The 27,367-nt window shown below is 39.6% G+C and overlaps 1 protein-coding gene across 5 annotated transcripts in view; it reads left to right on the top strand.

The window, feature by feature from the left end:
• The window catches only part of Ltbp1 (latent transforming growth factor beta binding protein 1), a 413,663-nt gene that overhangs the window by 63,202 nt on the left and 323,094 nt on the right, over positions 1 to 27,367 (top strand). For all 5 annotated transcript variants that reach the window (XM_047522256.1, XM_047522255.1, XM_047522253.1 and 2 more), the window contains exon 3: positions 3,292 to 3,589. In XM_047522256.1, coding sequence (XP_047378212.1) covers positions 3,292 to 3,589 — 298 coding nt within the window. The remainder of the gene's footprint in view (positions 1 to 3,291; positions 3,590 to 27,367) is intronic.

Genomic DNA, 27,367 nt, shown 5'->3' with positions numbered 1-27,367 from the left:
ATTATCCCATGGTTAGTAAAAATGTGTTACAAGTTTTTGAATGAAGGTGAAAGAAATGATTAAAAGAGCAGAATTTTAGGAAGACCTGTCAACAGGTTTGGGTTAGGATTTTGTTCCCTAACCTACTGCCTCTCAGACTCATCTGCACATTGCAATCATCTGAGAATTTAAAAAGTGTCTACTGCACCCCCCACCTGCCCTCCCCCTGCCCCTCCCCCGAGATTCTGATTTAATCAGTCTGGTGTTACACCTGGGTTTGGAGAGTTTTAAAAATGTCCCAGGTGATGCTAAGATGTGGTATGAGCCTGAGAACTGGGGCCCAGCCCTACAATAAGACCTTGATGTAGCTTCTGCTGATTGTATAGAAGCACAGCTGGCTAGGCATATGCAGAAACAACTAATAGGGAAAAACCCCATTTTAAAAGTACTTCTGTAATATCATTTATAATAGTCTTGAGTTCAACACCTTAGTTATAATAAATTTTCTCCTAAATACCTACAAATTTTTGCATTGGCCATGAAGTAAATGGTGACAGCTGTATAGACTTTTGGAAGGGACTCATAGAGATCCCAGGGATTTGGTCACTGGGGAAGTGTTTCCTCTTTTGTATTAAAAATAGAAGAGTACAATAAAACAAGAATTTAATAAAATAAGAGCAATTCTAGTGTGAAAACACTAAATTTGCAATTATAAAAGTATAAATCCTTAAAACCATGCTGGAGAAAGACCATCAGTTTCCATCAGTTATTGTGGTCAGTGATTCTCAAACTGAAAGGTGCATCCAAACCACCTGGAGGGGACTCACAGATTGCTGGGATCCAGGTTCAGATTTAGATGGTCCTGGGGCAGTCAGGAATGTGTATTTCCAGAGTGTTCCCACTGTGCTGCTACTGTTGGTCTGGGAACTGACTTTGAGAACCACCGATCTTCCTGCCCTGTGAGTAGCACTCATGTGTGGGGGCCAAATACTGCAGGAAAATAGAGTGATTGGAGGACCTGAGTTTTGCTCTTTCATGTCAAACGAGGGGTTTGTCTTGGCAGTTAAGGCATCTGTCACCTGTGTCCCAGTTCAAGTCACACCCTGCTCATCCACATGTTCCAGGGGCATGCTGCCTGAGCCTGGATGTCATCAGTGGAAGAGAAAATTGTTTTCTCGTTCTCCTTTGAAACTTTCCTGCAGGGGAGTGGTATAGTCTTTCTGTTATAGAACATGTTCTTTTTCTTCAGTAGCAAATAGTGAATTTGGGATATTTTTTTTTTTCCCTTTTATTACTCTCCTTCCTACCCCACTACTACAGGCAGAACTTGAAGAATTAAAAAAAAAAAAAGGCTCCCCCTTACATTTCTAATCCATTTACATCCCCCTAAAGACAGGTCCTGGGCTCATTGAGTGGCATGTTGGATGATTTTAGTCCTTGGCGTCCACCTACCTAGGTACCAGCCTCTGCAAGCTGCTCCGTGCAGATTTCCTGGTAGATTAGTAGACATTTGCCGTACACCTTGGGAGGGAAGAGAAGCGGAAATCATTCTCAGATGTTAAACTGAAACATGTTTCTAATTGAAAGCATGAAGGGAATGTATATAGGAAAGTGCCCGGGGGGTGATCTCTGGCAGAAGCACCGTGTTGAAAGCCCGGCCCAGTCCTTGCTCCTGGTCGCTTCTGTTTGCTTGGGTGGAGCTCATTCCCATTCCTGTGACATTTCTGTAAATAATAATGACTGAGCAGGGACCCCAGCACAGCATCTCAGATCCTGCAATGAAGTTGGCTTGGTCAGTTAGAAAAACACCAATCAGTTAGCATCCTGAATTCTAGAAGCACATAGTTTGAATTCAGAAAGTCTAACTAATATGGAGACCATTATAAAGCAAGCAGCTACTGTCTTTATGATGCCCCCAAACACACACAGGTGCAGGGGCCAAGGTTAACTGACTTACTCCAAGGTCAACTAGAGAGCTGGCTACAGTTAAAACCTTGTTTTTGAATCCTTCCCAACATATTGAAAATTTGTCACACTGGTCTTCTGACACTTGAGGGCCATTTCTTATTGTTTGTTATAACTAATTGGAATCATACAATAGTAAGATGAAAAAGTGTCTTCTCTTTTATAGAAAATTTCAGGGTTATGTTTTGGTGATTTGGCTCTTAATAACCTCTAAGCTCCCAAGGGATTTTGCCTATGATCAAATCCACTAACCTTGCCCATGACCCGTGGCCCTGCTAACTTTATAACTGCTTGGCCACAAGTCTGGTGATTCAAAGTTCAGGCATCTTAGCAAACAGGAGATGAAGAAGTGTTTTCTTTTTGACTGCCTTTTGTTATAAAATTAGGGATGGTGTACAGTCTACTGGATTATTACATAAACTAGTAGGTACATATTAGGTGATTCTCAATCTTTCTGCACTAGTTTTCTCATATGTCAAAGGAGTGTGTTGAAAGTTCTGATAGCCTGTGCAAGACTGTAGGTGAGCACTACTGGGGGTTAGGGATTTATTTATTTTTTATTTTTGCCAAGTCTTGGCAAAATAATTTTTTTTTCTTTTTCTTCTTCTTCTTCTTCTTTTTTTTTTTTTTTTTTTTTTTTTTTTTTTTTGGTACTGAGGATTGAAACTCAGGGACACTCAACCAACTGAGCTACTTCTCCAGCCCTTTTTTGTATTTTATTTAGTGACAGGGTCTCACTGAGTTGCTTAGTGTCTTGCTGTGGCTGAGACTGCTTTGAACTCTCCATCTTCCTGCCTCAGTCTCCGAAGCCACTGGGATTACAGGTGTGCACCACTGTGCTCAGCTTGGCTAAAGAATTTAAACTTAAAAATTTAAAAATGAATTTAAAACTTAAGCCACAGAACACAACTTAATAATGGCAGAGCGTTTTCTAAAACTTATCTTGTGTTTTTGGGAAGCTGTTATAGTAAGATGGTTAATCAGAATGACTTTGGAGCCAGCTCACTTGGGTTCGAATCCCAGCTCTTCTATTTACTAACAATCATGTGATCTTTGGCAAAATACTGAACCTTTATGTCTGTTTCTTCATCTGTAAAATGGGCAACGTAGATATTTTCTAAAAACACATTTGTTGATATATATTAGAGCAGCACTGGGCATGTAGTCCGCCATTAATAGATATTAACTGTCTTCATCTTCATCACCACCACCATCATCACCATGAGTGCCTAAGGGTGGCTTTATTTTATTGAAGAACATTGGGATGCTACTGTTAACCCTTGAGAAGAATCAGTGAAGTCTACTGTGCTTTTCTTCAAAGCTGTGTCTCCTGTTATCTTTTTGCAGCGAGCTGTGTTCCACCATGCCAGAATGGAGGGATGTGTCTCCGGCCTCAACTCTGTGTGTGTAAACCGGGGACCAAGGGCAAAGCCTGTGAGACGACAGTTGCCCAGGACACCTCGTCACCAGTCTTTGGAGGGCAGAATCCTGGGGCTGCCTCCTCTTGGGTTCCTCCTGAGCAAGCAGTAAAGCACACTGCATCTAAGAAGGCAGACCCTCTACCAAGAGTCAGTCCTGTGGCCCAGATGACCTTGACCCTCAAGCCAAAGCCTTCAGTAGGAGTCTCCCAGCAGATTCATTCTCAGTGAGTGTTTTGTTCTTGCCTCTGGATGAGGGACACCTTAATCACACTCTTTCCTGCACAGTTTGCAGAGGTCACTTGGATGATAATGTCTGTCTTTCCTTTCTTCAAGGGTTTACACATCAGGTTTACATCTCAAATCTCTTAAAACATATTTGATATGTGCATTTAGCTTCTGCAGGGCAAATCTACCGTAAGTATAAACCATAGCAATAACCAGGATAAACAGTGTTGGAAGAGAATAATAAAGATACCTGATTGTGGCAGAGTTGTGAGTTTGAATTTTTTTTTTCTTAAGGGTAGGGGGGTATGCTGTAATGTTTTGAAATAATAATTTAAAAAAGAGAAACTGATTTTTTAAAGCTAATGGGAAAGATAGGAACTCAGTTTTGCTCAGATAAGCGTGAGTCCTTGGAAGGAGACAGTTCTTCAACCTCAGTAGCAGGTCCAGGGTATCTTCTTTAACACTGTGCTTACCTCCCAGTTGCCACGCAGGTCCATTTTTGGTGAATGAGCTTGCTTTCTATTTATGGAATGTGGTTTTTTCTTAGGGTTAGGGAGTAAGCACTTTGCTGAATAAAATGAGAACTCGGTAAGAAAGGTCATCCCTGCCCTTCTCTGAGCAGCAGGAGAAGCAGCCCTTCAGACACATGGGGTCCTTATACAAATTGTCTCCTCTTGACAGGCTGCTCTATGTGGATAATAAGATGCAGATTTTACTGCAACTATCACTTGTCCTTTGTCTAGGAATGTAAAATACAGGAAGTCCCCTACTTAAAAATGGACTTGACCCAGCAGTTCATTTGTAAGTCACTTGCTTGGAATTTCAAATGCTCTTCCCCACATAGAGACAATTTCCACATGGTGTTTAGTGTTCAGTGAGCCCACAGAGCTTATTTTATCTGTTACTATAGATGAAATTATCCTAATTGATACTTCCCCTTCGAACTGGCCACCTACTGCTCCTGCTGAGTGTGGTTCTTATAACTTTTTCCTTCTCCTTTTATTCCCCTGTAATTCTCTTTTTTTTCTGTTTTTCTTCATTTTTCTCTCATTTCGTCTTTTCTCATAGTACTTCAGTTCTACTATTATAAATGAATTTGGGGACTAGATTGAGGTCTAACCACTTTGTTGGCATTTCAGTCGGAAAACCCATTCTGGAGCTCTTAAGGAGAAGGAATGGTAGGTCTAACTGAAACTTAGTAAGAACATACTATATGAAGGGAACTGTTTTAAATACCCTACATGTATTATGAATTTTCAGTTTACAATAACCCTGTGAGGTAGGTACTGTTATTAATCCTACTTTACAGATGAGAAAAAACTGACGTTCAGAGTAGTTAAGTGATTTGCTTAAGGTCACATAGGTAGCTGATAAGTGACAGTGTTAGGATTTAAAGATAGGTAGTTTCTCCCAGCATCTAGACCCTATTGGAAAGAGTTGGCAAACATTTTCTGCAAAGAACTAGATAGCAAATATTTCCAGCTTTGTGGGACACGTGGTTTCCGTTGGAACTACCCAGCTCTGCCATTGTAGCAGGAAAGCAGCCTAGACAGGGCTCGTGAAGGACGTCGTTTATGGTGTTCCAAAAAAAACCTCACTTATGGTCAGTGAAATTTGAATTTCATATCACGGAATACTATTCTTCTTTTGATGTTTTTTTTTGATCATGTAAAAATCATTCTTATGGGCCATGCAAAAACAAGCTGTGGGCTGGATTTGGCTCATGAACTGCAGTTGCTCACCCTTTCTTTAAAGGATAATGGTGCTTTTTTTGGTGCCAGAAAATGAACATAACTGTGTGTCCTTGGAATGACATAAAGCTTTGATTATATCATAGCCAGACATCTCCCTTCCAGCATTGTTCTGATCTTAAAAACAAAGAACAATTCTATGTTGAACTATGCTTCAGCAATCAAGAGAGTCAGATTACTGTGCGTTGTAAGTATTTTTTCTACCTTTATTACTTACATAAACTGTGAAGTAAATTAGAGCAACATTATCGAATCTCAAATATCACCATCTACTCTTTGAATCTGACCCTCTACAATGTGTGCATGCATGTATATGTGTGTGTGTGTGTGTGTGTCTGTGTCTGTGTGTAGATTGTTGGTTAGAACCATTTCTTAGATAAAGGAGCAAACTTTCTTCTCTTCCTCCTCTTGCTTTTCTTCCTTTTCCTCCTCTTCTTCCTCTTCCTCTTCCTGCTCCTCTTTCTTCTTTTCCTCTTCCTCCTTTTTCCCCTCCTCCTCCTCTTCCTTTTCCTCCTCCTCCTTTTCCCTTCTCCTCCTTGTTCTAGCAATGTTGTAGTTTAGACAAGAATGTTGTGAGTCAAAGAGGCTAAGGTTTCAGCTCTGACTCGGCTTTGGTAAAATAAAAGTCATTAGGTAATTTGCTCTGGAGACTTCATCTGCTGGATCAAGATGCTTTTAATGGTAGCTGGGCTGTAGGCATGAGTACATGGGCGTGCCTGCTGTGTGCTTTTGGGTAAGAAGAGATGCCTAAGATGCTATCAATTCTGATTTACTTAGTATGCTTTTATAGATCACAGGTCTTTATCTGGTCCCTGCAGGGAGGATTAAAACATACAAGATTCAATCCTGTTCTTAAGGAGATTTTGAAATAAGTGATCTATAACCTTAGAGGAGCTCAAAGGGACTGACACTGTTGGCCCATTCATCAAATTAGGTAATGACATAATCATTTCAAATCATATTTAATCAAACTGCCAAGGAGTCCATAGGACAGGCCCGTTTGGACTACGTTTCCTTGCAATGTTTTTAAAAAGCATTGCCTATTTTAGAGTGTTTCAAGGTGTCGTTTATTTCAACAAGGGGAAGATCGATTAGTCCTCTTTAAAATAAAGTTGCTTAAAATGTCAGAATGTCAGTGCTAACATTCATCATGTGGCATGAGAAGTGCTTTGGTCTTGACCATTGGTTCAGCAAGTTTTTGTCACATATGTTCCACGTAGAGGTGCTGTTCTAGGGCAGGGAACCACTGAGGAGCCAAACCCAGTGCCTGCTTTCCTGCAGCACACAGTCCGCAGAGGGTCAGACCACTGACAAGTGATGTCATTAAATTCCCGTCTGGCTGTGTTACGGGCTGTGGCAGTGGAGGCCGGGGAGTGTCGGAGGGTGTGGGCTGGAGAGGGGCACAGTGGCGTATCAGACAGGCGGTGAGGAACGGGGCTGATGACTAGTGACATCAAGCAAAAGCCTGAAGGAGAGAGGGCAGGAGCAGCTCAGTTTGGTGACACTGGATTGTTAGAATAACACATTTTAGGTATTTGGGTATTAGAGGGATTGGCTGAATCGTTGACTGATTTGGTTGTAGGAGCTTGACTTCGAAACAACACTAACAAAGTTCTTTAGGACTCAAAGGAAGATGTGGCTGTTTCTGGATTTTGGAGTGTTCAGGAAGTGGAGGTTCAGGGAGACCCCTCTGGAGGTGGTTTGTGAACTTGGAAAGTCAGTTGAATTTAGACACAGAACTGAGCGGTGCCTTTCTGGAGGAGGGAATGATGTGAGATCAGAGGGTGTGGTGTATTAATTATCTATTGTACAACAAACAGTTCAAAACTTAGCAGGCAACTTTCACTGATTGACAGTCCGTGTGTCAGGAATCCAGAAGGCACTTGGTTGGGAGTCCTGGCTCAGAGTCTCTCCTCAGGTTGCAGTCAAGCCATCAGCAGGACAGCTGTCCTCTGGAGCTCTACTGGGCTGGGGATCCACCACCAGGATGGCTCGCACCTTGGACTCTCAGGAGGAGGCCTTAGCTCCAAGACTGGCTGTTGGCATGAAGCTTCCCCTCCTCTCTACGTGGACCTCTCCGAATGACTGTTAGAGTGTCTCCATGACATAACTGCTGGCCCCTCCCCAAGTCAATGATTCCAGCCTAGCAGTGCCAGGGGAAAGCCACAGTGCCTCTGTAATCTGTGGTCCTCTGCTCATTCGTCACTAAGTCTAGTCCACACTCAGAAGGACTAGCATGCAGGGAGGAATATTAAGAAATTTGTGGACCTATAGCTGTGTTAGGATAGGATTCAATGGGACCTTGATACAAATGAAGACTAGTGGTAATACAGGCATTAAAGGTTGTTTGAAAACCAGGCTAATGACAAAGATTTCAACCAAGCAGTGACCAAAAAGACACAACAAAATAGAAAATAAAAGTAATGGACGGAGAACTTGTGGTTTTAAAAAAGTTTAAGAAACTCATTAACCAATCCCAATAGTTTGGTGAAAATGTTGCATCTTTTTTTTTTTGCGGTGCTGGGGATTGAACCCAAGGCCTTATGCTTGCAAGGCAGGCACTCTACCAACTGAGCTATATCCCCAGCCCTGAAAATGTTAACATTGGTCAAGAACTTGATGGTCTGAGAGAATGAAGGTTGGTTCTGGGGGACCGTGATGGCCACACTGTGGTTGTTTGGAAGGAGAGGTATTTACAGTTGAAAGTATGTGATGTCTGATGTTTGATTCACAATAGTGCAGTGGGTTGAGGTACAGAGTAATGAGATCATCTGTGAGGTGATCGTTACTGAAGCTGGATAAGGGGAATTTCTTACAAACACTCCCTTTTTCTACTTTTGAAATTTTCTGTAATATGGAGTAACAAAAGGAAGTTTCAAGAAGGAGAATCCTGCAATTTCACTTGTGCTTTGAAAGATTAGTCTCACTGTGGTATCTAAAATGGTCTCAGAGGATGGCTCTGAATCAGGTACAGTAGTGCTAATAATGCAGAGGTCAGAAATAACCTTGAGTTAGAGTCATGAAAAACCTTGGCACCTAATTGAACTTGCAAAGCAAAGGAGAAGAGAATCAGGTGTGGCCCTGGCTTGGGACTATGGGAGAAAGGGAGGATGGGGAGGCCTTTACATCTTGCTGGTTTTTGAAGATTGCTTCAGTAAGATCATGGATCTCCAGGGTCTTTGACGAATGGGACGGTCTCTGACAGAGCTTTATGGTAGAGTAGTTGAGGTTACCCTCTGTACCCAACTAGGGACTAAAGCAGTTGCGTATCAGCAGTACAAAGCTGGTTACTTGGTCAGGTGTTGGTTTGGAAGGACTTTGACCAGTGAATTTTGGCAGTAAGTCATTAAACAGTTGGTAATTTCATTCATGCTTTTCATGGATGTTTATTATTGTGGTGCTACTTTTCCTAGTCTCCTGAGTCATATCATGGGTACACCATGAACTGAAGAAGAGACCAAATATACTTCATCTTCCTCTACTCAAACATCTGCAGACACGACTCTGATTCTGTAAACTTTTATTCTACTTTAGAACATTGGAATGCTTCTAAAGCCCATGTTAACTTCAGGTTGCTGCCTTGCTTGCCTCCTACCAAGCATAGCGGTCAAGGTGGTCATTCATGTCAGATCGCAAGTGCATCCCAGGGGCTGTCTTTGTTTTTATATGTAAAAAGATGTTAATGAGTATAAGTCATGGCCAGAAGAATCCACAGAAGGGCAAAATTCAAATATTTTCAGCTTTCTGGAGCTTTTTCGTTCTGTCACTGTCATTATTCACATGTGCATTGGAGTGCTCCTTGAGAGTTTGTTCAGCTCTCAGTGCTGCTGAATGAGGCCATCTGGACTTGCATCAAGTGCTCCTTTTTAACCGCGTTCATCACAATGGGTGTTACAGACACTTGACCATATGGAAGCACAAGGTGAAGGTCAGAAGGGACATTCTTTAGCTGCTACGGTCTCCTGGTTTTTAGAGAATGTAGGTACAGTGATCACTGCTCTGCCAAATGGGGAGCTGTTATCTGTACTGTGTGTGTAAGGAGGAAGCACTTTGGAAGGAGAAAATGTGCCCGGTCTCTTCTCTTTGAGCGCGAGCAGGAAGTCTGGTTTTACTCAGGATGTGGCTGTCAGACCTATCTGGAGAGCTCACATGTAGCCAGTCTTTCTTCCCAGGATGGCCATTTTCGTCATCTAATGGTGTCCTGATGTGGCAAAAGAGGCCCTTAGTTCCTCTGGAAAATTAGGTTTTTTTTTTTTTTTTTTTTTTTCCCCCTGTCTCAATCCATTTGAGGGAGCTGAATTTACCTAATGGCATTGATTATTTCTCTTTCCTATCATCTTCGCAGGGATACGGTGAAGATAAAAGAAGCACATTAGAAAGTGTTCTTTGAAAAAGCAGGAATAATTAAAATATATTCTGTATTTATCAAATGAGTTTATAGTGTGCCAGATATTTTCTAAATATAGACAAGGCCCTTTGAAAGCCACACAGAGGCAATGGGGTCGACTTTCAGAGTTCTTGAGAATCAAGTCCTGGACATTTATTCTGGGTTAGTTGACGGGAGGTGATGAGTGATGTCCGCCATCATGGGAAGAGGGTGTGGCCCTGCGATTTTTCCCTGCCTGGTTCTTGTCTTTCAGTCGCTGTGGTTGTGAGTTTTTAAGAAAGACGACGTGTTGTGCTACCTACAACAATGGAAGACCCTGTGGAACGTTCCTGGAAGTAGTCTGTCCTGGTTAACAACAACATAATTTAAGTTCCTTCCCTTTATTTGGACTTTCTCCTACCTTGCTCTTTTTCATAAGAAGGGGAAAAAAAAAAGTCCATCATAAAGCAAAACCAACAGTTAAAACCCCAGGGAGTTTTCAGTTTTTTTTGCAGTGCTAATCAGTGACATTGGGACATTCAGGGAACTTGTTAAAGCAGCCAGCAAGCTCTGTGTGGTGGCGCATGCCTGTCATCCCAGCGACTCAGGAGGCTGAGGCAGGAGGAACACAAGTTTGAGGCCCGCCTCAGCAACTTAACAAGACCCTACCCCAAAACAACAACAACAACGAAAAATGGGTTGTAGCTCAGTGGGAAAGCTCCCCTGGGTTCAATCCCCAGTACCTCCCCACCCCAAAATTAATTTTAAAAAGCAACCAATGAATTGGTCATCCCTCAAATAGATGATTTCCTTCAATGATCTCTTTCGGACACAGCGAGACTCCATTCAACTCGACCCACCTCACCTTGACCCACGACACTCCTCCAGGTTTCTCCTCTGTGCTTCCCTATATCACTCTGAACACTTTCTACACAGTCTCTTTTTTCCTTGTCCACAGAGATACACAAAAGGGCTTCGATAAATGTTTGCTTAATTTTTTTTTTTAAAGTTTTGACAGTATCTAAATCCCTGTCTGCAGGAGTGACCTTTTCCCCTTGGAATAATGCCATTGCCGTTGTAAAGCCTAGAACATTTTGCAGGTGACTTTGCATTCCTTATTATATATGATCTCTCCAACAAACCTATGAGGTGGATGAAGATTTGATCTCTATGAGGTGGGGCGAGGGGAGACAGCATTAGAGAGTTGAAGAGAAGGAACTCAATCCAAGGGCTTCATCTCTCATTTCATGATACCTTGGTGATGGGGTAAGAACTAAAATTCTGAACTAAGGATTGATTTCATCATTTATAAACAAGTTTTTTGAAAAAAAATTTTAAAACTAGAAATTAAATGAAAATTACAAACAGAAAAGTATAAAAATCAAAAGTGCATGCAGCCAATGATTTTCCCAAAGTGACACCAAACTCAGGGAGGTGCCATCCATGTTACAGAACAGAACGTCAACCACACCACAGGGTCCTATTCTAGACCTCCCTCTCCCCTCCCCCAGAGGAGCTGCTCTCTTGACTTCCAGCACCAGAGATCGGTTCTGCCTGCCTTTGAACTGCATGTAAGTGACACCGCATGTATTTTTCTGCTCAGCATTATGCCTGGGATTCATCTGTGTAGTTCTGTCTGTAGCTTGTCCTTTTATTGCCAAAGATTATTTCATCATGCAAATACACCACAATTTCTTATTTATTCTGCTCCTGATAGCTGTTTGGATTTTTTCCAATTTTTGACTTCTTTTTTTTAAACTTCCAACTATATTGAGGAATAATTGACAAAAAGTGTCTTTAATTACAGTGTGAAATGTGATGTTTTGATATATGTATACTTTGCTAAATGAGCACCATAATGAAACTAATTAACATCATCTCGCATAATTACCATCTTTAGTTGTTTGTGGTAAAAGAATTGAAGACCTACTCTTTTAGTAAATTTTGGATATACAATAGTATTAGTAATTATTGTCACCATGCTGACTGTTAGATCTCCATAACTTATTCACTTGCATAATTGAAATTCTATATCTTTTGGCCAATTTTTGGCTCTTGTGAGTCCTGCTGTGCAGATATGTACATGTGAGAATTTCAGAAGAGCTTTTTTTTAAAATTTTTTTTATTTAGCTTTTAATTTTTTGCAGACTGCATTTCGATTCATTGTACACAAATGGGGTACATCATTTTGTTTCTATGGTTGTATGCAATGTAGATTCACATCATTTGTGTAATCATACATGTACATAGGGTAATGATGTCCACCATTTTTCATACCCCCCTCTCTCTCATTTCCTTCTATATAGTCTAAAGTTCCCCCATTCTTCTCTCACTCTCCCACCCCATTATATATAATTCTCTACTTATCAGGGAAAAAATTCGGCCTTTGGTTTTTTGGGATTGACTTATTTCACTTAGCATGATATTCTCCAATTCCATTCATTTATTGCAAATGCCATAATATTATTCTTCTTTATGGCTGAATAAGATTCCATTGTATATATATATATATACCACAGTTTCTTTATCCATTCATCTGTTGAAGGGTATCTAGGTTGGTTCCACAAACTATTGTGAACTGAGCTGCTATAAACATTGATGTGGCTGTGTTACTCTAGTTTGCTGATTTTAAGTCCTTTGGGTATAAACTGAGGAGTGGGATAACTGGGTCAAAAGGTGGGTCCATTCCAGGTTTTCTGAGGATTCTCCACACTGCTTTCCAGAGATCTTTTAATGCATTAGAAAACCAACCTTTTTGCATACAGCAATGTCAAGGTTTGAGAAACCCACGTAAAGTTTGATCACATCACTAGCTGTTCATTAGTGATATTTTGTTTGAGAAAGACAGACAGGTGGGGAAAATAATGAGAGGAGATAACTTTCTGAGGAACTGAAAACAAAGTTCTCTTGTTTTTTCCTTCTTAGACTTAAAGGGAAGTGTAGACCATGGAATGAGAGTGGGAAAGACAGTTTCTGAAGGTTGAATATGTGTTTTACCTACTTCTCTGTTCCTCAAAGGTGTTAGAGATGATCTGGCAGAGATCAGATCTCAGGGTTCCAAAGCCAAAAACGCCTAAGCAGGAAGGATGTCTACCTCTGTATTATAGAGAAAAGGATTCCTAGATTTACTAATCCAGGAAAAAAGGTCTGTCTTTATTCAGGATTGCTATTTTTGGACAGGATGTTTATGTGTATATGTGCAATAGCAAGAGGAACCAGAAAGATCAGGTGGAATTAAATAGTGGATTGGAGAACCTTCCTGAGCCCTTTGGAGTGAGGTGAACTTTCCTTAGTAGGGTGGAGGGCTCTGCAGTCTCCTGTGTGCCCCAAGCCTGGGACTTCATGCAGTACTACAGGACTAAATCCAAACCAGTGCCCATAGCTAAAGAGACCCTCTCAAAATGTTAGTCTTCTCTTGCCCGCCTTCCATAAGGGCCTCTACTGCTTCTCAGCCAGTGAGAAGGAAGGCGGAAGTTCTCCACACTTGTGGGATCTGATTTCACGGTCTCACCTTGTATTCTGACCCTGGTTGTCACCACAGTCGCAGGCAGCTCCTTGACCTGCCCAGCTCTTAGATCTCTGCTCATGTCTCCCTCTGTCATCCACCCTGCTCTGAGGAACATCCCCGTACTCTACTGATCTCAGTTTCCCCCGACACCTCACTTACTCTCTGAAAGATCCTTTCACAGTGCCACATGCTCTTCCTCCTTCCTTCACAGCTTTCGTTCCATTCCTATGAGTCTGGGATTTGCTGTGCCTGGCACAGTACTTACTTGGTGAGTGAATAAATGAGGATGATCTTACATGGCTGCTGGGAGTCTAAAAGTCAGACCAAATCTTCTAGGTGCCTCAGTTTCCCCAAGGTGATGAGAAGAGACCAGTCCATGGAGCCACCAAGAGGAGTAGGCAGAGTTTACTCAGTCAGCCCTGTCACTGTCCTAACAAGTAAGGAGTTCAGCTATGGCATCCTGTCCTCTCGTGGTATTCTAGCTGACAAGAGGACCCATTTCTTGTGCCTGGGTGTTGTAAGGACTTTGCATTGATCAGACTATATTTTGTTTCTTATGTTCTTGACATTGCAGAGCGGAATCTTCTTTCTCCCTATACTTCCTAGGACTCTTCTGATGGACGTAAGGCATTTAAGCATTTAACAAGCCAAAGGGTGACAGCAAAGCCCAGGCAGCTCTTGGGCAAGTTATGACACTGATACTATAAATCCATTTTATGAGCATGAAACTTCCTAGTACTCAAACATATCAAGTTAAATATTGATTTGAACCTTAACACATTTGGCTCAAGTGCCTGTGGAAGCAAACAGGGATGTTCAGGCAAACTTTTTTTTTTTTTTTTTTTTTTTCACTCAGAGTTCATATAATTCCAGAGTTAGGTGACTTATTGGAGACACAGGAGAGGGAGAGTTTATCATGAATCAAACATCATTGCCCTATGTAAATGTATGATTACACAAATGGTATGCCTTGACTCCATGTACAAATAGAGGAACAACATGTATCCCATTTGGATACAATAATAAAAGAAAAAAAAGAAGGGAAAAAAATAATACAAAAATACAAAAAAAATATATTAGTATCTTTGAATAGACTTAATCCTAGGTACTTGTTTCTTTGAAAGTTATTATTTGAGCATAATGCAAAATAGAACAAGAATTAGGAACTCCTTTTTTCTGTGGTACTGGGGATAGAGCCCAGGGGTGCTTTACTACTGAGCTACATCCTCAACCCTCTTTTTAGAATTTTTGAGGCAGGGTCTGGTCTTGGACTTGTCATCTTCCTGCCTCAGCCTCCTGGGTCACTGGAATCACAGTTGTGTGCCACCATGCTTGGGAATTCTCCAGATTTTTCTACCGACATACACCCTAAAGTTTTATAACTCTGAGAGTCTGAATGCCGGCCCAAGGTTACTCTGAAGGTAACAGCTCTGACATGAACCAGGCTCCCTGACCTCTTTCTTTATGTTCTCCTGGTGTCTTTCAGTCGCCATTGTCAGACTTCTACCAAAAGAATGAGAAACAAAGTACTTTGGGCAGCATTTTTGAAGTCCAAAATACAACTAGGAAGTGTAGATGATGAAAAACTGTAGTTGTTCCATGAATCTCAACTCACTTGACAAAAAGTCATTTTCAAAACAGTTCAAGATTCACTTTCTTCTGTGAAGAAAATGTGCAACCTCTTTGTTACAGTAAGTTGCCAATGCAGAGAGCTGCTTCCCAGTCTTTAAAAATTAGCAGAACTGTCTGTCACAGTTACAGCATGTAGTTTTGAAAACAATTCTTCTTTTAGGACTTTCTTGGACACAGGTATCACTTTTGTGGCTTTCATAGTGCTGCCTCGTATTGCTTTGTCTGATGTTGGTGTTTTGCCAAGTGCTGGTATTTGGAGATTTGATGGACAGAATCTAAAGTGAGACATCATTCTTAATTTGTTCAAAGCCTCTTTCTGCAGTAGCTAATCCTTCCTAATTATATTTCTGGGAAGGAAGTTCTTAACTCGAACAGGAAGATGACTTAGACATTTTGAGAAGATTAGGACACACTCTACTCCCAGAAAAGAAATTCAGAAGGAAGTGTTCTCCTATCCCCATCTCTCACTTCCTGTGCACAACCAACCATGCCCCCTTCCCCTGCCCTGAAGCCCTTTTTTCTCTTTCCCTCCATTCCTTTCATTCCTGTTTATCTGTTGTCTCTTAACTAAGCTATTTTAAAGGGTCCTAAAAAACCTATTTCCATGTAATAAGGCAGATATTTCACAATTCAATTGCCTTACTATTTTGAAAGGTGACCCATGAATCTACTTAATTGGAAAATTTAGTGTGCATCTTAGAAATACTTTATATACAGTTGAAACACTTTGCAGCCTGCTTGATTAATTTGTTACTATATAGCTTTATATCAACTGATTGTAGTGTTTTTTTTTTTTATGTGAATGGAAGCATGTTAGCCAGTGACATATGTATGTTAGATTATTTCAGATCTGTAATACTTTAAAAAGAGTAAATATGGTTACTGTTAAGCAAGACTTTGATAAATCAAATAAATGGCAGTCTGTGAAGTCTTAATGGTTTTGAATATTCTTGTGAGATGTGACCTTACTGCCTGGCTTACAGAATACTTATAGTAGTGTTTCTTAGATTTTTTTTTTAGTGAGTTTGAACACTTTTCATATTTTAGAAGACCTTTTAATTGTTGTGTAGCCTATTAACATTCTTTACACTATATTGTTACATGTTGTAAAAAAGTTTTTTTTTAATTTATAAGAGCTCTTTGCATATTAAAGATCCTTTTTATCAAACATTTCAAGAAGCCCCAAGGGAGGGCTTGTGTGCAAAGATTGTTTTTAGTATTATTGAAAATTATTATCTCCCAATTTGAAAGAAACTTCTTAAATTGGATTTTTGAAAATTCCTACTTGCCTGTATGGACTTGAATACAGTCTCTCAGTGCATTTCTAATTGGTTGCCTTATTTCTGGTTTATCATAATGAAGATAGACCCTTAATCCTCATCTCCACAATTCAGAATTTCAATTTATAATAGTTGATTGATTCATTCTACCAGGAAATATTTATTGAGTGCCAACTACATGTCAGATACTAATCTAGGTCCTCCCATTGAAGGGATCAAGATAACATGTCTGAAAAATAGAGACTCATATAGGACAGCACCCAATTAACTGCTAAATTATATGGTACCTATTATAGATTCTTCTAGAGAATAAGGAAGGGGAAGACCAGATGGGTCTCAGGACTGAAGTAAGAGAACCTTTGCTAAGCTCTGCAGGACTTGGAGAAGTGAAGGAGAGGTGGCCTTGTAAACAACAGGATGGAAGATGTGTGTCCTGTTTCCATAGGACTGTGGGGAGGTTGATCTCTTTAGGGGCGATTGAAGAATAGTAGGAAATGAGATTGGGTGGGGAGGTCCAGATTATGAAAGTCCTTGACATTTGGGCACTGGGTCTTTGACAGGGGCTGAGGGAAATAGAAAGAAGATTCCAGCAGCCACTGATGGAATGTGAGACCGCCCTGTGTGAGCCAGGCCAGTCCGGGTGCTGTGGAAGTGTGGGGGAAGAGGGCCCCGGTGGTCAGTGGGCAGACCAGAGACGGGGCCTGAAGGAGCTGCCGCGAGCCCCCTGCCTCTCACAGTAGCTTCTTGAGGGGAGAGGAAATCCAACTTCCTATAAACAGAAAGGATTCAGACGACCAGTTAAGAGAACAGTTCTTCTGGATCCAGGTTAAGGAATTAAGTGTAGCCTGATGTCCACCTGTCCCTCCAGATAAGTTAAGTGGGTCCGAGAAGCAGGGGCTGTCTTTGAATGCCTCCTTTCCCTCCTTCCACTCTGTCCCTGCATTCAGATTCACCCGCCTGAAATCTACACCGGATTCCGTTTCCTTCTGTGTCTGTCAGCTAACCATTCTCAAAACATTTATGGCAGCAATTCATCATGCTCTATAGAAAAATCAAGGTCTTTCCTCCCCGCCCCCTTTTCAGATGTTCATCAGATTTTGATTTTCTACCCTTCTTGATCTTTGCTGGCTTTACTACTTTTGCCATCATTGCATCATGTTATCTTGGCCCCTTTCAATTTAAATTTGTGCCTGTGTCCTGAGCCAGGACAGCTCCACTCACCGTGTTCCCTTCCTTTAGGTGACAAACCTTCCATCTTCCATGGTGTCTTTTCTGGTGAACTGAGAATGAGCCCTGGGGTCATCATAGACGTTTCCATCTCTAAATCTCTTTCTAGTGTGACTGACTTCTCTTTATTATTATTTCAAATAATTTAACATAAATGCTACAATAATTAAAGACAAACATAAATTGCATATTTATTATGTGATACTAAATTTTAATAAACAGTGCAATTTTTGTTTCAGACTTTAAGTGTGTTCAGGTTAGCTTTTAAGGTCTCAAGATTGCTGGGAAAGTTTTTATAATTTGCTTTGTGAAGTACTCAGTGCAGTGACAGGCTATGTGATAGAAATAATAGTATTGCCTTTCACGAAATCAATATCGTTTTCCAAACTAGTGAGGAAATGCTGTGCGTCTTTTAAAAACCTTACACATATCATCTTTATGATTAAATTAATGTAGGATGTTCATAAAAAATAATCATGTGATCAAGCTCCATTAGGAGATCTTTGAAGAGAAACCAAAAATGATTACATGGAACTTTGAGTCTCACATACATGTATTAACTGTGTGTCAGGCATGGTGCTAGCAGCTAATGTAAATATTCTTTAGTTTCAATGAATAAACCATCCCTGAAATATGTTTTTCCTTCTCTATTATTTTTAGAACAAGCAGCTACAATTTTATAGGACAAAATATATGTAATATTATTCTCTCTATTGACATTAAGTCAAATATTTGACGGGCTACGTCACAAAGCCCGGCTTGGTCCTGGAATCAGTGGATTAAATGAGTACCTGATTACGTCATTCCTGTGCTCCAGGCTGAACTCTGAGTTGTGGACACAGCACTTGGGAAGATCTCTCTACACTCTAGTCTTACACACTCCGAACACTTCCAGATGTTCTTGGTTTGGGCAATCAGGTGAGAAAAGGAAAGATTTTTGCCTGATCAGAAATAGCTCAGTAGCTCCTGTAGAGTTTTTGGAGAAAGGGTTAAACCAACTACAGTTAAAAAGAAAAAAAAAAAGGACTTTAAAAAGAAGTGTGTGATATTTCCCAGGAATAGCAATATCCCATTCCTGACTGCAGCAGGATGGGCTCGCTTTTTGTAGGGAGACGCTGCCTCTAGTGTTTAGGAAAAATGCACACTAGAAAATAGAGCAACCTAATAGTGCCATCTGTCTTGAAAATGAATTATTTTTTATCGTCTGCTTTATAGTAGTTCCCAGACGACGGAAAAATCTCAACTAGCTTTGGTGCTGTTTTGCATATGGGCAAGTTCAGCAAGCAGAAGCCTTTAAAGTTGTATTTCAAAGGCCTCAGGAGTGATCAATTTGATGTGATGAGATTGCTTCCCATGAGACTTTTAAGGAACCCCTGCCCTCCGTAGCCTCCAGAACTCCCTGGGGGACAGGAGAAGATATGGAGTTGTCCTGGTACCATTGGCTCTAATGATCAGGTTTGTGACCTGTTTTCAGGGCTTCTTTTTCTCAGATGGCATTTCTTCCTCATCAACATTCTGAATTGCTTTTGAGGGAATAACTGGATGGAGGCATCAATCTGCAGTGTTAGAAGAACGAGAGCATTTTTATAAAAGGCTAAATAATATGCATTTACTTCTCAGATTTTATTAGAATACATTAAAATGAAAATGGATTCTGTATATGTTGAGAACCTATGAAAACACTTGACAATATTAATGTAATTAAAGTATTTTCAACATTGTAATGTTTGAGGCTAACAGTTAACACAGTGGTCAACTCATTGAGATTTTTTTTTTTTTCATTTTGGTTAGTGAACTTCTATGTAAAGTTTTGTAATTGAATGCATATAAACTAATAAACTAGCATAATACGGTTAAGCTATTAATGTCTGGATTTGAATCTGCATGAATCCACAAATGGATTTACTATTCTGTATCATCTTAGAATGATGACAGACCATGGAAACGTGGGACAATGCTGGCACATTTTCAAAGGAATTCCTCCCTGGTCTGGATACCATAATAAACACAAGTGCAGTTTGGTCGATTTATTATGTACACAATATGCATAACAGTTGGGAAGTGCTTTTTTTTTTGATAGAAGCATACTGGTTATAGCTGATTATGTATGGGGTTTGAAATGGCATCTGGTTAAAAACTTTGGGTTTGACATTTTCTCTGAAAAGAAAGAAGACTAATGAATAAATATACAATATATAAACATCCATGCCAATCAAAGTCGTGAAAGAACCTAAGTTGAAAAACGTGGATACAATTTGAACATTTACGATTATGCCACTGGGCAGCAGGTGGCAAACTTTGCTTTTCAATGTTCTTTGGTTTTATTTTTATACCACGGGATGCCAAAATTTGAAGAGGGTGGTTTGAGTCCACTGGAATATGTCATTTCTTGGCAGTGCAGCCTTGAACCACCTCCTTTGCTCATGGTGTGTAATTGCCTTTCTTTGGATGCTGCAGCCGATCCTCGTCTCCTCTTGCTTGCAGATGGACAGGAATTAATCCATATGAGCAATGCTTTATTCTCTTGTGATTTTAGCAACATGTTCCTAATGGAGAAAATAAATTAGAAACAAATGAGTTTCTTAAGGCCGTCCCCATGTGACTTATAGAGGTTTTGTTGTGTGGTTTCCCTTACTACTAAATAATATGTACATTGTTTGCTTAGGAATCCCCACCCTGAGATATCACCTCTAACTGGCTAAATACCTTGATATGGAATTGAGAAATAAACAAAACTGGATGGAGTTCCATGAACGTGTTCGAAAACTTAGAGAAATAAAAACCACTTAGAGAACTGAAAACCACTATCTTCCCTCAGGCTATACAGTGTGTTTATCCAGGCTTTGGATATTTTTTGCTGTGCTGAGGATGGAGCCTAGGGCCTTGCACATGCTAGGCAGATGCTCTATAGCATAGCTATACCCCCATCCCTAGGATTTGAATGTTAAGTAAGGAAAAGAGACTAAGCTTAAAGAGGTGAGGTGGGCACCAATTATTTTATGGGCTTTTGTTCATACTTTCTATATAAAAATCTCTTTTTGGATTGTTACTTTATGCAAGGTGAAATATTAAAAGAATGGAGAAGAATGAGAAACCACATAACCGTAAATATTTAAAAGTCTACAAAATTCGCACCTGCTGTGTACTCAGCTTTTTCTCCTAGGCCTCTTGTTAGAAATGAGTTCATGTAGGGTGTGTTTTATGGTCACGATTCTGTGTATGGTTCTCAACTTTTTTTCTATTTTAACTCTGCATTTTTTTCTTACTTAAAAATATAAAAGACATATAATTTATTACACGTACGTAGTTTAAAGGATAGTAATAAAAATCCAAACTCTGTACCCACCACCTAACTAGGGACATAAAATGCCGCCACGATCTTAGAGGCTTTCTATGTGGTCCTTTCTGTTCTTATTATCCTCTTTCTCTCTCTCCCTCAAAGTAATTTGTATTAACTGTTTCCTGCTTTTCTTTATAACTTTGCCATATTGTTAGATATTTCAGAACACTGTGCTTCAGTATTTTGTTAATAAGTTTTTTAATCGAATGTAATCATATTTGCATTTAAAAACATTTTTATGGGTACATTATTATTATATAACACTGGGGACTTTTTCCATTTTCATATATACAGACAACATAACAAAATAATTTGGTCAGTTTCCTTCCCCAGTACTGCCCCTTTCTTGCCCTCATATTGGTATTATTCTGACATTCAACTGTGGCAGTGGTTCTCAAACTTAAGCTTGTTTAGAATCCCTTGGGACACTTGCTGAACTTGACTTGAGTTTCTGAGTCATAGCCTGGGTAGGGACTGAGTCTGTGTGGCTAACAGAATTGCAGATGATGCTCATGCTTCTGATCTGGGGACCATCCTTTGAAAACCACTGATTATCCCAATGCGTGTAGCTGGGATTCATGTATTTTTCGCTTGCTGTAATATTATTATATCAATGTGACATAATTTATTATTCTTTCTGAAGATGAGCATTTGGGTTGTTTCTAGAGTTTTGCTATTAGAACAGTGTTGTGATGAACATTTCTGTGTAAGTCTTCTGTTGCTCGTTTTTACAAGTTTTTATAAAATGGAATAGAAAATGTAAAAATGTTAGTTGTGTTTCTTGAAACTTGTGTTTTAGAAACACGAACTCTACCATGTAAAATGCCTTTCTTTATAGTGAGCTCTCCTCAACAAATCTGAAAATCTCCTTGTCTAGGGTAGTTAAATTGAACATGTTTTCTTTATAATTACATTGTTTAAGAAATCTTTCCCTATCTTATTGCTATAAGTTATTTTTTCTATGATTTCTTCTAAAATCTTTTCCTTTTACATTTGCTTTAATGCACCTGGAATTCATTTTGAGTATGATGTGACTTTTCCGTATGGGTAACTTTCTGTGTTAGTACTATTTATTGAATAATCTGCTTCTGCCAAAACAAATAAACAAAAACCCTTATGACATATTTGTGCATTCACATTTCTAAGTCTACTTAAGTCTGTTTCTGGTTTTTATCCTGTTGTGTTGGTCTTTTTCTATCCTTGAGTCAAATCATACTACCTTAAATTCTGTAATTCTATAGTAAGTTTTGGTAGAAAAATTCTTCCTCCCTGTTCTTCTATGCTTCTTTATAATTATAAAATCAACTTGTCAGGTTTTTTTTTAATGTAAAAGAAAACCTAGTTGGAATTTTGCAATTACATCTAATCAATATATAGTATTGAGTCAAATAAGTGTACTTTTTATATTGACTCTTCCTATCCTTACATGTAATGTTCCTCCATTTATTTAGATCATCTTCAGTTTCTTTTTTCTTTTCTGTTTTTTCTTTCTTTCTTTCTTTTTTGTTTTGGTACTGAGGATTGAACCCAGGAGTGCTTAACTACTGATCCCCATCCCCAGACCTTCCTTTATATATCTATTTTTAGAGACAGGGTCTCATGGTCTCACTGAGGACCTCACTAAGTTACTGAAGCTGGCTTTGAACTCATGATCCTCCTGCCTCAGCCTCCCAAGCCTCTGGGATTACAGGCATGGGCCGTTGTGCCCAGCATTTCTTCACTGTCTTTCAATACATTTTAACAGTTTATTCAATAAGATCTTGCACATCTCATGGGATTTATTGACCTAATATTCCTGGTTACAATTGTAAAGGAATCTTTTCTAAAATTTAATTTTCAAACATGCTTTCTTAAGAAATGAGGTTGCATGTTTATCATACACAGTGACTGTGCTTAACTCAAAAATTCTAGTTCCTTGCATATTCTTTTGGTTTTTTTCACAGAATATTATGTCATATATGATGATAAGAGATTTCTTTTTTTTTTTTTCCTTCATAATGTCATATTTGTACCTTATTGCATTGGTTGGGGCTGCTGTCTAGTTCAGAATGAAATAGAAGTAATCATAGTGGTGTGATTCCTTATTTTAAATGGAGTTCTGATAGGTTTTTATCATTGAGTATCACATTTGCTGTAGTCCTTTGGCAGATTATTAAGTGAAGGAGACCACTTTGTATTGTTAGATTGCTAAGAATATCTTTTACAGATGTATTTGACAATTTGATCTGTTGGTTTGATCATATGGTTTCCTTTTATCTTTAATGTGGTGAATTATATTAAAAGATTTGCTAATGTTGGAACAGTTGTCTATTTCTATAATAAAATTCACTTGGTCTTGATGTCTCTTTTATCTTTCCAGTGGATTCAGTCTGCTCTGTATTGTGATTGGGACTGGTGTATGATTTTGCTTTCTCATAATGTTTTGATATGATTTTGGTATTGAGGTTCTATTATCCTCGCAGAAGTACTCCTTCTCATTTACTTCTTTAGACTGTTTTGTTTAATCTTGAATATTTGGCAGAACTTGCTTATAAAGCTCTCTGGATATTTTCTTTGTAATTTTTATTGTTATCTTGTATTTTTGTTTAAATTTTTCTTGGTTCTCCTTATAGATTTTTTTCTCTCTCCTCATTCTTTTTCAGTCTCTTAGTGTTTATCCTAGGAATTTTAACATTTATTTAAATTAACAAGGGCAAAAGTATTCAGTGTTTTTATCTTCTGACCCAATGATATAAGGACTTAGGACATTTGAACTTGAATCACACCCTCAGAAATCTGTGGTATTATTTTCAACACTTTAATTTAAAAATTTAATCTTATAAAATAGTTATGATATCACTCCCTTATATAGTCAGTGCTTATTTAGATTTTCACACATGTTTACCATTTTCTTTGTCCCCGTTCCCACTTGCATTTTAAATATTTTCTCTGAGGCAGTTGGTCTTAAAGTGCTGGTTTAAGAAATTCCTGTGGTGAGGGTCTTTAATCGTCTTTATTTCATTTTGAGTTTTTCTGGGTGTGCAACTGTAGCTTGATAGTTATTTTTTTCAAAATAGTTGGAAGTCACTAGTCTCCTGCCTTTTGGCTTCCCTTATTCTTTAATTGATAAATCAGCTTGTTTTCCTTGGATGATAAATGGTCTTATTCTTGTTCCCTTAAGGTGATCTCTTTTGCTGTCTGGTTTCTAAAAATGTATTCTGCTTGGAATTTATTGGAATTCTGATGTGAGGATTCATGTTTTATGCTTTTGGAAGATTCTCAGCCATTCTTTTCTTGGAGTATGGATTCTTCCCAATTTTTCCCTTTTTAGGAGTGTGATTAAGTTAACTATTATACCTTCTCATTCTATTCTTTCTATCTTCTAATTGCTCGTATTTCTTCTTCCTTGCCCCTGTCTGGTTTAGGCCAATTTCTTCTTGCTTGCTAATTCTCTAGTTAGCTCTGTTATAGCTGCTATCATCCTTTGAACTTCTCTTTTCAATATGGTATTTTCTTTTTATATTCTTTTGGTTCTTTTTTCAGCTCTTCCTAGTCTATATCAATAGTTTCATTACTTAGTCACACTTTCAATATCTATTTTATAAATACATGTTACATATACTTATGTAGGTTACAATTGCAGTCAAATAATCTGTAGTTGTTGCTGGACTGATTCTGCAGTTTGCTTCACTCCCCCCCTTCTAGTTTTGGCTAGTTTTCTTGTTTGTTTTGTGATTTCTGGTTGTGAGTAAGTAACCATTGGAATTTCATTTCTGGAATTCCCTAAGATATAGTTTTAAGGTAGCTTCCTCCAGAGGGCATTTGTGTCTGCTGTTAGCAAGCTCCTGGGCAGAGTGGTACTCTTCCAGGTCCACTTTTAATTGAGTGGTGGGCTTGTTAATTATTTTGGTCACTCAGGCATTTTTAACTTAATGCCAAATTAGCAAAAAGTGGACTTGTAGACAAGAAGTCTCACTTGAGAGTTTTGTTGTTGTAGGTTTTCATGTTTGTCCACAACCCAAACAGCTAGGAGGCCAGCTCTTCATCTCTCTCACTGTGGGTGATTTTTTTTTTTCTATTTTGTTTTTGCTTCACTTACTGAAAATCCGATGTGGGGTTTTTGATCCTATCATTTACGTCTCATGGTCCTGAAACTTTGTCCCAGTGCCCCATGCAGCACACTGAAATCTGTAGTCTAGGCCTCCAGAGATGGCAGATGCCCCTCCAGGGAAAATTCTGCTGCTGCCGCCAACTCATTTGCCTGGATTCATGCTCTCTGCTCGTTCCTGGCCTCTGAGGGTTTCTCTTACTCTTCTGCCAACTTAGCCATATTCTTACATTTTGTCCAGCACTTTTAGTTGTTTTATCCTGGCAAATTTTCTCTGGACATCTAATCCTCTGTTTTGTCAGAAAGTAGAGATCCTAGTTAATTTATTTTAAAGAGGTTTATTTCTGAGAAATAGAAAACATTTGGAAGATAGACCATAAAGTTCCTTGTGCTTCAAGGAATTCATATTGCAGTTGAGTAACTATTCTCTGGGTCTTTGGAGAGACTCAGGCATTCTTTTCCTTGTCACTCATGACATGAGAAGTCTGATGAAAACTTGCTTTTGTGGGAGCTCATCTGACAAAGTGGCCAGTGAGCCCAGGATTCTCTGGGGCAGTGTCTCCCACATGTGGCTTCTGGGGACACCTTTGCTCTGGGCTGTGCTTCTGTTTCCTGCCCTTTGCCTTTTTGTTCCCAGCCTAGTTGTTAACCCCTGTCTCCTGATTCTTCATTTTGCTGAGTGGTCCCATTTGGGCAGTCTCCTGCTCTCATAAGCAAATATTTTTAGAGTACTGATTAGTGAGCTCAGAGGTTAAATTGGCCTCTGTGTGTCATGATCCCACTCTTCTCTTTGAGGGTTTGATGAGAGAAAATTGAAGTTCTGTTCATTATTACTTTGGGAGGAGGAGGATAGTCATTTGGGGGTAGAGAAAGGAAAAACACATACGTGTCACTTGGTCTCTAGTGGCATCCGATGGGAAAAAACATAGTTGCTCTCATAAGGGAGATGAGATGGAGAGAAAAAGCCCCATATCATTTTAAAAATCCATGGAGACTTCTGAATTTATGTCAGTGCAGTTGTACAGCTATACATGGAAATATTATGATATCTTTGGGGGTGATTCTTATCTCTCTTAATTTATAATCTTCAGTGTTCTGCCGTAGACTGAGTCCTTGTGAGCCCACCTGTAATTTGGCAGCCTGCAGCGTGTGGCCAGGCATATCAAGACACCAAGCAAAAATCTTTTCTAACCAAAACTGAAATCAAGTATATTTTTGGCTGACCAATTCTAATCCCAGACTTGTGTAAATCATTGAGAAATTACATGTTATGTTTGTGAGGGGTTGTGATAATATAACCATAGGCAATTAAATTAAATTGAGGGAGTGAGTGAAGTTAAATATTTTCTGGACCCATCTTTTTCTTTTTTTAGGAGTCTGAGTTGGAATTGGACTACCATCATTTTATTATATCAGGACGATCCTGGGATGAGGATGGTTTGAGAGGGAAGGTCCTGGGCAAGGGAAAGGTGATAATTGCTTAAAGAGGTTTTAGATAAGCAGAACTTGGTTTTGTGTGTGACTTAGATTGGGACAAGATGAGGGAGGAGAGCAGGCCTAGAATTCTTGTAGGGAGGCAGGAAATCAAGGAGAGGTCTGGTGAGAGAGATCTAGTGGGATGGGTTTTGGAGTCTGGGAGTAGTTGGCAAAGGCCAGATAGACATCCATCTTTTGGCACGGAAGAAAAATGAGCAAAGTTTTCTGAAGGATAAGCATTGGGTCTGAGATCTTGGTACTGATTATAGGAGGCAACAGTCAGTAGTTAGTGAGGGCCTGCAGGCAGGTGGCTGCCCAGTTAGAGGTGTCATAGGGATCTAAGATGGGTGTGGACCCAGATGTTTAGAGGAGCGGGTATCAGGTACTCCAGTGGCAGAGACATCTCGTTGCCAATATATGATGGTTAGAGTCCCTTCCTTGCTGTTAGGAGCTCACAGTTCAGTGGGAGGTATATGTACATACATAGAATAATATTTTATTGTGATAAAGGTAATGAGAGAAGCTTTGCAGCAGGCAATCTGAGAGTTTTAAGAAGAGTGTGTACCATTTCCTGCTCCATTAAACCTAAACTTGGTCAGACATGATGGCACATGCCTGTAATCCCAGGGACTTGGGAAGCTATGGCAGGAGGATTGCAAGTTTGAGACCAGCCTCAGCAACTTACTGAGACCCTGCCTCAAAATAACACCTGGGATGTGACTCAGTGGTAAAGTACCCCTGAGTTCAGTCCCCATTATCACTCCCCCAAAAATCTAAACCCAAAGCAACAAACTTCCCACTGCCTCCCCAAACACAAAAAAGAGTCTCCCCTGAACTCTTCATAGTAGCTAGCATTTACTGAGGACAGTGTTTACATGTCAGGCATTTTGCACATATGATCTTGTGATGCGTCAGGCATTTTGCATCCAAGGTCTTGTAAATGGTGATGTTCAAATCTGGGCACCGGCAGAAGAGAGGTGGCTACGGTGCTGGGCTGCCTGCTTTCTTGGAGGTGATTCTTCTAGTGCTGATGATGAATTTTAGGGAGATCTGGGGTGGTAGTAGCACATGGGGAACTCAGACCAGCATCTTTTTGCCATCTCCTATGGA

Source organism: Sciurus carolinensis, chromosome 13 (assembly GCF_902686445.1).
Source record: "Sciurus carolinensis chromosome 13, mSciCar1.2, whole genome shotgun sequence".
NCBI classification, from domain to species: Eukaryota; Metazoa; Chordata; class Mammalia; order Rodentia; family Sciuridae; genus Sciurus; species Sciurus carolinensis.
Note: the sequence above shows the minus strand (reverse complement) of the source record. Positions and strands in the feature narration are given on the sequence as shown.